Source organism: Hypanus sabinus, chromosome 3 (genome assembly GCF_030144855.1).
Source record: "Hypanus sabinus isolate sHypSab1 chromosome 3, sHypSab1.hap1, whole genome shotgun sequence".
Lineage (NCBI taxonomy): Eukaryota > Metazoa > Chordata > Chondrichthyes > Myliobatiformes > Dasyatidae > Hypanus > Hypanus sabinus.
Window position 1 is genome coordinate 71993022 of NC_082708.1, and position 14162 is coordinate 72007183.

Here is a 14162-nt window from a genome sequence, read left to right on the forward strand (position 1 = left end):
TTGATTCCCCTATCCATCAGATATCTATCCAGCTCCTTCTTGAAAGCATCCAGAGAATTGGCCTCCACCGTCTTCCGAGGCAGAGCATTCCACACCTCCACAACTCTCTGGAAGAAGCTCTTCCTCAACTCTGTTTTAAATAACTGACCTCTTATTCTCAATCCATGCCCTCTGGTACTGGACTCTCCCAACATCTGGAACATATTTCCTGCCTCAATCCTATCAAATCCTTTAATTATCTTAAACGTTTCAATCAGATCCCCTCTCAATCTCCTCAATTCCAGCGTGTACAAGCCCAATCTCTCCAATCTCTCTGCGTAAGACAGCCCTGCCATCCCAGGAATCAACCTAGTGAATCTACGCTGCACTTCCTCAATTGCCAGAATGTCCTTCCTTAAACCTGGAGACCAAAACTGTACACAATATTCCAGGTGTGGTCTCATCAGGGCCCTGTACAAATGCAAAAGGACATCCTTGCTCTTGTATTCAATTCCCCTTGTAACAAAGGCCAACATTCCATTTGCCCTCTTTACTGCCTGTTGCACTTGCTCATTCACCTTCATTGACTGGTGAACTAGGACTCCTAGGTCTCTTTGCATTTCTCCCTTACCTAACTCTACACCGTTCAGACAATACTCTGCCCTCTTGTTCTGCTTCCAAAGTGGATAACTTCACATTTATTCACATTGAATGACATCTGCCAAGTATCTGCCCACTCACTCAGCCTATCCAAGTCTCCCTGTATTCTCCTAACGTCCTCTTCGCATGTCACAATGCTATCCCCGACAATTATTAAACATTAAAAAGTATGCGCTTGGAGTCCTGTCGATCTTTGGATCCACATATGTATGTGAGCAGGTGTTCTCCAACATGAACTTTATTAAAAACAAACATCGCACACGCCTCACAGATGACAGCTTGCGATCCTGTGTAAAGATGAAGGTGACGTCATACAGCCCTAATGTGCAGATGCTGTGCGCTGAGGTCCAGGAGCAGAAATCCCATTAACCAAGTATGATAAATATTTTAATTGCCTATTATTTTACGTATATTCATATTTTTTCATGGTTCAGTGAAATAGTCCTTTTATTTTTCAGGTTGACAGCTGGCTGACGTTATTTTTGGTTTGCTGCTGGCGGACAATTTAAGTTCGGCGTTTTTCATAAATACAAGAAGGACTCAAATAGACGTTGAGTATTTTACTTAAAAGTAACCTTCAACCCAACGTCTTTTTTCAGAGTTCAAAATGTTTTTGTTGCATGCAGAAATGTAATTTTGTTTTCTCTGCAGGAGTTCATCGATTTCATAAATGCAACACATTATAGTTTGTTAGCATAAAGGCAAAAAAATACGTTGTATGCAGTGTTATTTCATTTTAAATGTCAAACGGGTTTTGTGGCTCCCAGTGTTTTCTTTTCTGTGGGAAACGGGTCCAAATGGCTCTTTCAGTGGTAAAGGTTGCTGACCCCTGACCTAGGACAAGTATAGGCTATTTCTCTGGTAAAAACCAATGTCAACTAAAAAAATTCAGACCGTACTTATTTTTACAGCTCTTAATTGTTGCACTACAGTCAGGTACTCCACTTTCAATGCTTAGGAGCCCCCTCTGTTTCTGTGTCTCAAGATAACAGCTACAAAAGCCACAATGCCAGTTTCCATTTGTATAGGTTACATTAGCCAGCTTTCCAAATCATCTGACGACTTGGTTTCCGTCTAGTTACACGTAATTGTGCTTCACCAGAAGTTGAGAATTCAGTCATTTTCACCCCTACCACAAAGGAGACTCTTTAATGGTGCTAATTTAGGTTAAGTCAATCTTGGAAGGTTGCTCAATCATAAGTCAAGTTTCTCACTTAATTAAATCTTTATCAGAAAAATACAGGCAATCTATTATTAGCTGATAAAACACTAACAAGGGCATGGATAAAAGATCATTAAAATTAAATAACCTAAGTTTATGGCAAGACTTTCATCATGACTTCACAACCTTTATTGTTTGTATTCTGAAACTCCCACAATAGCCATTGAACAAACTTGATTTGTCCCTCAATTAAAAAACTCATTTCCCCATAATTAAAAAAGTTTACTCACTCCTTTCAATCCCCCACAGCATCAATCCATTTGCAATCCCCTTCAATACCTTTTTTAATCTGTATTCTGCTCTCAGTGTCTACCGCATTTCAGAGAGCCAAAGACATTCATCTATGTCTCCATTCGGTCACTAGTTCCTTCTCTTCAGTTAGAACCCACATGACCAAAACGTCATGCATCTTAAAAATTAGTTATGTAGGTAATGGAAAGTGGGGTCACAGTTAAGAAAGTTTTTGGCGCACTGGCCTTCATAAATCAAAGTACTGAATACTGGATATTATTTTGGAGTTGTATAAAACAATAGTGAGGCCTAATTTGGAGTACTGTGTGCAGTTCTGTTCACCTACCTACAGGAAAGATATCAATAACATTGAAAGAGTCCAGATATATTTTGCAAGGATATTGCCAGTACCTTAGGACCTAAGTTACAGGAAAAAGTTGAATAGTTTAGGACTTTATTCTTTCGAGTGCAGCAGATTGAGGGGAGATTTGATAGATGTATACAAAATTATGAGGGAAATAGATAGGGTAAATACAAACAGACTTTTTCCACTATGATTGGGTGAGAATAGAATTAGAGGTCATAGGTTAAGGGTGAAAAGTGAAATATTTAAAGGATACCCAAGAAGGAACCTCGTTCAGAGGGTGGTTAGGGTGTGGAACCTGCTGCCAGTGGAAGTGGTGGATGCAAGTTCAATTTCAACATTTAAGAGAACGTTGGATAAGTAGATGCCATGGTCCAGGTCGATGGGATTAGGCAAATTAATAGTTCAGCTCAGACGAGATGGGCCAAGGAGCCTATTTCTGTGCTGTGGTGCTATATGACTATTTTATCCTCCATCTTACATTAAGTATATTTGTCTACATTTCAATTTTAAAATAAAACTGATGGATAAGAAATTCATTCCAGAAATAGTTATATTTTTTCAAATTTTATTGAAAAAAAAATTTACCTCCTTTCCTTCCCAATAACAACAATGAAATCTCCAAATATAAATGTGATGTTTCTTTGCAAACCATTGTTTCGTACCTATAATAGAACATCTTCAACCACAGGAATAAGTGCAGTTTATCCGTAGGGTAGCATGTATGATTAAGAAAGCACTTATTCCATTGTTATTCTGGTATCAAATTAAAAAGAAGAAACTATTATCAGTCACAGTCTTGCTCACCAAAGCACAGTGTTAAAATGTCATCTGTGTCAATAGTTCATACCTTGTGTGTTTCCTCCATCTGACAGAAATTGTAAATATCACTGGGGGAAAAAATAAAAATCACCTTTACTTAAATAGCTATCACAACCATAATCACATTTTTTGTATAAAATTAGAGGGAAAAAAAGCAATTCGGAAAAAGGTGTTAAAAAACCTGCAAGAATTAACTGAGTATAAATGAGTAAAAATCAAAACACCCTTTTCACTGCTGGTGAGCACTGATTCACCATTCTCTTCTTCTAGTTCCAGCTGCCAGAGATTGTGTTCACCAAACAGTGAATTAACAACAGCAGTGTAGAAAAAATATACTTCATTCCCACACATTAAACGAGATTGTGCCAAATACAGCAAATGTTACCACCTGCACTTACAATTTTTGAATTTTTTTTTCCCAATGCAGCTTCTTTCAAATATACTGCAAAACAAGATGGGTGGATTGAAACTGGTGATACTCGTTTCATGCAATACAATATTTTGCATACAAATTATACAGCAACTTAAACATACAGTAACAAAGCACAAGACAGAAGCTTAGTATCACAGCTTTGATTATAAATGATTGAATATGCATAGTACCAAAGCAAAATTATTTATAATACTGTTGAATAGCTAGATAATCACATGATGATTTCAGCACGCAACATAAAAATTACCTGTTGTTTCTTTGTAGAAATGTATGACATTTTTATTTGGAGTTATTACCATTTGAAAAGGCTTTATTTTCTAGATGCACAATCTAGATACATTCATTATTTGTCATTCAGATAATACTTAGTCATTCAAAAAGGCATTGGTGCAGATTTCAAGTTTAAATTCAATTGCTTATTTAAATCCAGTTTTTTTAATCCACCAGCACACATTAAATGCTGGTCCATATGGTGGGTTCAACATCCCCTCTTAAGATTGTACTTAAGACTCAAATAGTTTTTGATGTTTCAAAATTGAAAGCATCATAGTTATTTGGATTAGAATCAAATTTATTCATACCCTCATTCCTTATTCTACATACCAGACATGAACATTAAAATCTTGCACTTGTACATCAATTTTAACTATTTTCAGACATTTGGAAACATTTCATAATAAATGACTTAAGAATTATTGCCATAATCTGTTGCATGCCATGGTGAGATCTGTTGACAGTTATCTTACAGTAAAAACAAAAGCTCCAATGCACCCTAAATTTGCCTGTAGCAGCGACACAGGCACTGGACATTTGTTGTTTTGGGAACTGCAGCTCTGAGCACAGCTATGAGCATTTTGCCTGATAAAAGAATTTGTCTGCAGCCAACAATGAGGAAAAACCTGCCAGTCCCTCATGACTTGCACTGCAAAATTAGTATTACATTTATGAAAAATATCAAGTTTTAAACCAGCAGAACTGATGGTAAACCATTTCTTTAACAATGGCCAGAGTGATCTAAAATGACGTAGAATGAAATTAAAAGACAAATTGCCTCATTAAGTTAACTAGCGTCTTTTTTGGCATTCATTTTGGAAGAATGTGGCTCTGTACTGGCGCTGGGTCAAGATTATGCTGCAATTTGTTGATAGCAATACCACAGCAACACTACCACTTTAAAATTAGGACCTTCCTTAGGTGGAAAGTTATGCATTAATACAAAAGTGTGCTATGGTTATTAATAGTTCAAGAGAAGCCTCCAGTTTGAACGTAGTCTATTAATTGCAAATGCTGGTTTGAATATTTTAACACTAGTGTTAAATATTTATCCTCCACGCAGACCACAACCTTGTCATGGTTTGGAGGGTTGCATGTCTCAATAACTCAGAGCTATATTTGCTGGAGTCAGGGTTTTATGCTTTGGCTCTTGGTAGGGCCACCCCAACCAAACAGGTCAAAGGGTAGAGGCCAGACTAAGAGTGGTCCACCAGTCCTCCAGGTTCGGGGGTTCAACTCAGGCTAACAAACCCGGCTGGTAAAACTAAATTGTTATGGAAACAGCAATGGAGAATCCCTCTACATTTGAGAGTGACAGTATTCCTGAGTCTCCACTCAGGACTTGCATGACTGACAGGTAGCGAAAACCAAGAGGAAGCTACTGACACGATGAAGGAAGCCCTGAACACCACAAGAAATGGAGGACTGTCGTTGCTAGCTGAAATGCCAGCAACATAATAGGCAGCAAGTTAAACATTTGGGTGCAAAATGCACACTTGTATTTTAATTTTGGCACAAGGTGGCATTTATTCCTTTGAAAAAAAATTAATAGAAGCAAATACTTGGAACATTGTGTTTTTGAACACAGAATGCAAATTAACGTATCGATGATATGCTGAAGGATATTCCATGTAATAGCAGTAAAGCACCATCTTTGTTAACATTGTTTTACTTGAGGTGTCCATTCATTTTGCAATCTGTACAGAAAACAATGATCTGGTTATCTATGATTTTTTGGAAGAACTCAGTCCAGTGTATAACCAGCAGAGATTCTCCTCTCTTGTTACAAGAGAGAGGCTACTGTCCTCTAACTAAACACTAATTCTGGGATCAGCTTTTTTCCAGTTTGAGAATAATCCTGGAATATCAGACTATGGCAAGTAGCAGGATAAGTGGGCTCAAGAAAGGGAGGACACCATAAAAATTTAGTATTTCCATAATTGCCACTTTCAGCTAAATCTAGACACTTAACAATAGGACCACTTGATTCACTTAACCTAATCTCTCGAAACAGGATAGCATCAATCAGTTTTCCTTTCTAAATTAGCTCCAGCTGAAAACATTTATGGAAGCTTGGCCAACACACTGGCACAACGTGCATTCACCGTGATTACTGAGATGTCAGTCTCTTTCAACAATAGCAGAAAGTTGTGCCTATAAAACTGAAAAATAAAAACATGAGAATCCTAGTTTGCCTTTGAAACATTTAGTGTCCTTGTCCCAACATTAAACTCTCAAAATTACTTTCAAAAGTTTCAATTGCAAGGGTGCAGCGAAGTAGCTGAGCACAAGTTCTCATTGTTCAAATAGTGCTACACGATGTTTGAAAACTTCTCCTCAGCAATTAGTATTCTTTTATTAACTGCAGTAATACACACTCTAAAAAGTTACTTTGGTATCTGATAGCTTCCATTGCCAAACAGAAGTCATACAAATAGGTTGTTTGCATAACCGTCATTGCTTCTTCAACAAACGGTGGAATACAATTTAGCTCAACAGGAGTTAGACCATTTCTGGTTTATTCCCTTCTATCTTTATTTAGATTTTATGGCAGATTCCAGTGTTATTCCTCATGGTGCCAATATTCTAGACTAATGACAGCAAGTTTCCAAAGAAATTTGGATTTAACTGAATTCCTGACTGACTATTGGCATATTGTTTTGCTTGGTGTCTGCACATTAGAAAGCAGTTCTCTCCAATTAATACTCGTTAACATTTTTGTGATGAGGAATTGGTTTTGGTGAGACCCAACACAATTCACCACCTTTCCAAGCTGTAAAAGCTCTGTTGTGCCAATTTTAGGAAGCAATTCTGTCGACTTCAACCATCCACACTGTATCATCTAGTTTGCAATGTTTTACCAATTATTTTGCTCAGATGTAAATTGATGCTTTGAATTAATATTGCAGGAATCAATTTTAATTTAAGAAATCAAACAAAGTATCTGAATGGCAACAAGGAGATCAAATTAACTTTTAACGTAGAACGTCAATATTCATCTTCTATAAATGTTATTTGCTATTCAGAAAGAAAATCTGATTCAAGTTTCAACAATGAATGCTAAATGTCCATTAACTAACACACTGTGCCAATGATTTAAAAGGTTTAGTAGTTCAAGCAAGTCACCTGTTTTCAATTTGCTCAAAGTAATGCCACATCTACCACTACAGTATTGTTTCTACAAATACATTATTCCACAGATTACATTTCTGGTCTGTGTAGAATGGGAAGCGGTATGAATAAAATTGTTTGTGACTAGAATACCATTCAGGACAGTCAATATCTAAAGCAGAAATTAAACAGTTTCAGATTACATACATATAAACAAATACATTTATTTTAAACCTTTCTCTATCTTTAGTGGATCCAGTTCTTGCACCATAGCTTAATTTAGCTCCTGCGGTTGAGCTTATAAAAGCAGATGTGCAAATAGAATTCAACTATAATGTAAATAAGAGAACAATTCATAGGAGGGTGAACAATGTTCATGCTAGACTTAAAGCGAACAAAGCCTCAAATGTCTGCATTGTTGATTCACATTTTGGATATTACCAAGATCCTCCTTCACTCGCTTCCTCTCACAAACCACTTCACATTTACACCTGACTGTAACAATTGCACAGGCAAACACATTTATCAATGGGCTGTGAATTTGGCAAGTGATATCTGTTGTAAGATTACTTTCAGTGTTAAACTTTAGCGAAGTCTCAGTTATTCTACAGTCAGCACAGAAGGCTAATGTTTTGGACAATGTTTGAGAATGGATTTGTTGTCATTGCCCCAATAATTCAGAATCAGCACTAGTTCAGCTTCCACCGTCAGAATGTTCTTGGAGAAAATATTTGCTCCTCACTTCAAGTCATGTACTGAGTTATAGCCCGCAGGGCATAGAGGAGTTCAGCCTGCATACGTGCTTCCATCAACAGCAAGTTAACATGGATCTGAGGAAAACAAAAACAAGCAAGCTTTTCACTCAACAGAACAGTAGGTTCGAAATCATTCATCTATTGTGCCATCCAAGATTAATGATGGATCGGACACAGAATGCTCCAGGTTTCATGATCTTGATCTCAAGTACATCATTTGACGGGACCAGAAGAAAAAAATTCTCCAAGTTTTGTTTCAGCTAAACTCAAAATGCCAGTGAAATGTGAAAAGTACATTTTCATTCCAAATTACCTTGTCTTAAATACAGACGAGGAACAAGAAATAAAAAAAATTAAGGGGGAATAGAAAGCTAACTTTTCAATTAATCTCAAATTATGCTAGAAATAAAACAAAGCAGATTCCACTTGGATAGCTGAATAATACATTGACACATCAACCTAAAAACATAAATGTAAAGTGATAATAATGAAGAAAAATTTATAAATTCATTAAATTAAAAGTCATCACAGGTGTAAACTAAAGCAAAATCAAACTTACTATCTTATAGAGTACCCAGCTGTTTAGATCTTTTTGATACTTAGTTTTAAAATTAATCAGCATTTTGTTTTACAAATTTCTTTCACTAAGGGAGATAATTCAAAATTTGTAATACATCAGCAGTACCAGATCATAGAGCTGTTAAATCAGGAAGATGCTTTAATTTCACCCAAGAGGCCACACACGTTCCGGATACATCATGCAAGTACCGCAAAATTGATAGGAGGAAGTCTTGAAGCGGATTACATTTTTGCAATTACAGTCATCCAAGTATCGGTTTGACACAGCTGAAGAATTTATTGGATTAGAATGGGGAATTCCAGCCACAAATGACTAATTACCTCCTGTGGGGAAACAGCAGTTTTGCCAGCTGCTAAATTCAAACGGACCTTGAGGTGAGATAGCTGATCACCTAGCACCACTCCGCAGACCCCTGCACCCACAACTAAACTCACGAGCCTAGCAGATTTTATTTCAGATTTTCAGCATCTGCAATTTGATAAAAAAAATTAATATCATTGAGAAACGGTGCAGATTAGGCCCTTCCAGCCCTTTGAGTCATGCCGCCCAGCAATCCCCCGATTTAATCTCTGCCTGTCCTTTTTAATTTTAATGGAACATTCCACAATGACCAATTAACCTACCAACCTGTACATCTTTGGACTGTGGAGGAAAGCAGAGCACCCGGAGGGAACCCAGTGGTCATGGGGAGAATATACAAATTCCTTACAGACAGCAGGACACAAACACAGGTCAGCTACATTGTAAAGGGTGCTAACCAATACGCTACTGTACCACTGGAGGACAGCAAAAAACATGCACTTTAGGTGACAAATTTATGCCAGTGCAGGATTGCATGTTTGCAGTTTAAATTACATTTTTTAAAAAGGCATCAATCTGAACTTGTAAAATGTTTCTGTTAAGAGGCAAGTTAGTTTCAAAGCCTTCAGTGACATGAAAGTTATCAGAGTATAAAGTCAGTGGCACATCAGCCAAGGCCAACTTGCCTCTCAGAATCCACTCCATCTTACCGCATGCCTCTTAGGTGTGGAGGGCAGGTTGTTAGCAAAAAAAAATCATTAATGTACATTATGAATGATGAGCCTGGGCAATGGATTGGGACAGCCCAACATTCACAACACAGGAATGCAAAATTTTGTAAGGCGGAAAGTCTAAATATCTGACAAGTTCACTATTCCAAAGAAAAAAAAACTCCTTTCCATTGAAAGATGGTAAAATTGTACAGAGAATTTCAACGTTTTACCCCAATGTTTTCCCAAATACTTCCTTTTTTTAAAAAAAAGAGAAACTTAATTTCTTTATTGGGAAGACCTTCAGTGCAGCTGTTTAAGGACCAGCTCCAGGCAGCTATTGACCTTGTGGGTTATTGAATTAAAATCTTGAGATACCAATGAGTTGCTGTCCTGCCATATTACAAAATGGAAAAGAATTTTCAAGTCACGTTCACACAGGTATTCTTCGTGACAGCAAGGCCTGCCAACAGTCATAAAACCTACTACCACAGCAATTTCAGCAATACTCTTCATTTCTAGTACTATTACTGCATATTACTTGCAATAAATTAAACATATTGACTTCATGTTCTGAAAATTTTCCAACTTGATGGTGTATTTACCAGTGGATACATACAGAGCACAAGTTAATCCTGTTCATGTTTGGAGAAATCAGATTTGGCCAATCTGTTGCCAGCTGGGAGTGAAATAATGGAACAGGTTTCTCCAAATCATGGCATCAAAAAACATCGATGAAGAAAATAGAAGTAGCAGTGCACAAACAAGCTTTGAATTTACAGGATACCGTTCAATACTAAGCACTCAAATATCAATGGATTTCAATTTTGCAATAAACTCTGTGGCTAATTATGTGATAGGAGCTCCATTCTTAGGGAACAACACTGCAGTGGCTTCAGGGGACCTCTGCAGTGTGGTGATGTATTTATTGAAGGTAACTGGAACTGGAAATCAGTAGAAATTGAGGAGAATGCTCCTTCCATCCAGTAAATTGATAAGAACTATTTGTTAAAGGAAATTAGTAAACCACCATCAGAACAATCAAGATACTGTTATGGCTTAATCATTCAATGCTATATAGAGCAAAACAAACAAACACCAAATGCTCACCCTGAGCACATCGAAGGCTTAATTTTACATAATCATTACTTGTACAAGAAACTGTAGATCACTTTCTGTATAACCGAGACAGAACGCAAACCCTTATCACAGAATGGGAGGAAAGTTTTAAAAGCTGAAATACAAATGAGAGTGTGAACTGGCAAATAAAGAAAGCATTAATGAGAAGGAAGAACCTCCAACACAATAAATGGGGGGGCGGGGGGAGATCAATAAAACGCTATTTCCCAGTTTTGATCTACTCACCTTTTCAGAATGTTTGAATTGCCGCCAGAAACTATCATACATGCGTTTTGTGGTTCTTTCAGGATAGCAGGTCACCGTCTTGATATAGACTTTTAGACTCCGTTCTAGCAACTGATTAACTTCACCATAATCATAATCGTCATATCTTTAACAAAAATAATAGCAAACAATATCAATCTTGATGTTTTAATCTTTAAAAGATAGTAGCAATGTTAGAAACATTGACATACTTGACACGTCTTATACCAAAAGTGAATATATTTTGAAACAGAATTATTGGGGATGAGGGGATTCCCCACAAGTCACAAGGGGATTCCACAATCTCTCAGTGCATGAGGGGTTGTTAAGCACAGGCTTGATGGCATCAGCTCCTAAATCACTAAGATAATAACACTAAAGTAAATGAAGTGTCAATAAGTACTTACTGAAAATAGTACATTGCCATCGAACTAGTTCAATCATTTCTAATAACTGAATATTAGAATAGTCTGTTTTTACTTTTGGAAAAAAATATCATTTACGACTGAATTTCACAGTCTAGTTCTGGCACACAGTTCAATATGAAGACAACTCATTCTGTACTGGCTGATTTGCAAATATGGTAAGAAGCAAGAAAAGATGTAGAAGCTACAGCTCTGAGCATGTTTTACTTAAATCAGTAACATCATAGTCATTCAGGTCTTTGGCCTCAACATCATTTTTCCACCTTTCCCTCCCCTATGGCCCTCATTTCACATTTAGTAGATATTTGCATATCAGTCCTGAAAATACTAAATGATTAAAAATCAGTAAACACATTCTGAGCATACATCTAGTCAAGAGAAGAAGACTAAAATACAAGTAGAGATTTCAAAAGGAACAACTGTGCTTGACAAATTTTCTCATTGTATCCCTTAACATGGTAACAGATTTATTATAAGGACACATTATAGTTAAAGAAGGCTTTATTACAGGAATCCCAATGGGAAATTACTGGAGATGAACAGGGGCATAACAACCTGATTAAAATGGATTAGAAAGAAACAGAAGTCAAAGAAAACGTCTCTCCCGTAAAATCGTTACTGATGTTCCACTGAGTTCAAACTGTGGCCATGTGTCTTTCTCCCACTGTCAACATCAAAGATTCAATTATAGGCCTGGTAGGAATAGTGTGTAAGTGTGTTATCTCAAAAATCACAAGTTTTTATGAGACATTACTGGAGCAGAGGGATTTGGGAATTAGAGATTCAATGGACAGCAGCCCATTAACAAAAAAAAAGCTGCCTAAAATTTAATCCAAAACCCTCCCCAAATGCTGTGAATGTTGGATATCCAAAATCAAAACAAAATGTTAGAAATAGGAACATCAGGTACTATCAAGAGAGAAAGCGTGAGCAAGTGAGCATCATACGTGATACATGGTTCAGCAAAGGAATAATGCAGGGTGGATGATATGCAAGCTGTTTTCCGTCTGAGGGACGAGCTGTTAGATTGTCTGCAAAAAAAAAACTGAATAAAAGACAAAAACCTCATTACAAGAACTGGAAGAGTGAGCCACTGGTTGAGATACAAGGTCTAACAATGTTCAAGTATATATAGTTAGATATTTGTAGTCAGAAAGGATGGAAGTGACAAGAGAACAGAATGGATAATTGTGATGAGGACCATCTGATGATGAGGCCAAATGCCAACGAGAGCTGTTTCCATGTAACAAATCTATCTATTGCTTAAACAAATGAACCCACCAGCTTAGTCAGTATCATGCTTCTTAGATCTATTAATAGTGTTTTCAAACTATCAATTTCTAACTGCAGGGTTTCCTTTTGTGAGCTCAATTGGGTGCTTCTCTTAATTTGCATTATTCAAAATTTGCTCAAGATCCTGTTCAAGATTTAAAGCTTTAACGTGCAATCATTTTGAAGATGATGCACTGCATATTCAGATATTCACCTTATTCCAAACATGCAATGAACATAGTTCCATATAGCTCTTCTTAAGGTGGTCGTATCCACATCTTCATGCGTAGCCATGGTGTTGTAGGTCAGGTTGCGAACCATGCGAAACTTTTCATCAAGCAATTGGCCAATGTCAGAATAAAGACGATTAACTAAAGAGAAACCATGATCCTCCCAGGAGTAGTCCTACAGAAAGAGGGGGAGAGAAAAGCAAATCAAGATTAAGGGAAAGGGAGAGAGAGAATAATGGTTAGCTCGAGAGAAAAACACTAGATCAATGAAGACCAACAGCAACCGAAATCTCTTTATTAGTGAAAGCAGCAAGGCGAGAAGAAATCATAGTATGTGCTTGGACAAGGAATCTTTGTCAACTGAGCTTCCAGCAAGTTAGAAGGCTGGCTCTCAGGACTGCCGTATACCCGTGTAGTCCAGGGACTCTGCTTCCACAAACGACCATCATGTTCACAAATTCCTATCGACCGGGGAGTCTCAGGCTTACTAGTGATTAGATTCAGATTTATTTATCACACGTACATTGAAACATACAGTGAAATGCGTCACTTGTGTTAACAACCAACGCACCCACAGATGTGCTAGGGGCGGTCTGCAAGTATAGTCACACATTCTGGCACAGACAGACCCGAAATGTTGACTGCTTCTTTCAACGGATGCTGCCCGACCTGCTGAGTTCATCCAGCTTCTTTGTACGTCTTGATTTGACCACAGCATCTGCAGTGCACGTTGTGTTTACTAGACATACTTTATTGATCCTGAGGGAAATTGGGACGCAGGATGCCCATAATGTTCAGCAGAACAACCGAACATTGATAAAACACAGCGGCGTTTGTTCACTGGCGGCAAACAAAACTACTTTATTAATCACACTTTTACTAGAATATGATTTTTCTCCGATCTATTTGCTGCCTTTATGAACTGAAACCTCGAAGGTACAGGACGATTGTGACATGGTGTAGGCAGGCCAAATCAAGGCAGTAGGGGACGGGCCAGAAAGTGAGAAATGAGCCAATGCACGGCCATTGTTGAAACAGACTTGGGGCCAATTTGAAGCAGCAGGTCCAAGCCAAGGTGAGGCAGAGTCGAGGCGGCAGGGCCCATGCCCAAGAGCAAGAAATGAGCCGATGTTTGACTGATTTAAGCAGCAAGCCTGATTGGAAAGATCGGTATGGCTGAATCGAGGCAGTCGGACCCAGGCCCGAGAGCATATCGAAGCAGCAGGGCCCGGGTCTGAGAGTGGGGAACGAGCTGAGGTTTGGCCAATTTATGCACTGAGCCAGACTGAAACGTTCAGGGTGCCAGGGCCAGAGAGGAGGGATGGGCCAGTGTTCAGCTTGCTGCTTGGCAAGGTTTACTCGTCTCTGCCTGCAATTAATGGGCCTCTGGATTAGCACATTGGGTGGCAACC

At 38.0% G+C, this 14162-nt stretch overlaps 1 protein-coding gene across 5 annotated transcripts in view; it reads right to left on the reverse strand.

Moving 5' to 3' along the window:
- Positions 1-6887: 6887 nt before the first annotated feature.
- The window catches only part of LOC132391440 (sestrin-3-like), a 120478-nt gene continuing 113203 nt past the window's right edge, over positions 6888-14162 (reverse strand). For all 5 annotated transcript variants that reach the window (XM_059964639.1, XM_059964638.1, XM_059964641.1 and 2 more), the window contains 3 exons: positions 12735-12925; positions 10806-10950; positions 6888-7925 (listed from right to left, as the gene is read on the reverse strand). In XM_059964639.1, coding sequence (XP_059820622.1) covers positions 7839-7925; positions 10806-10950; positions 12735-12925 — 423 coding nt within the window. In that variant the 3' untranslated portion in view covers positions 6888-7838. The remainder of the gene's footprint in view (positions 7926-10805; positions 10951-12734; positions 12926-14162) is intronic.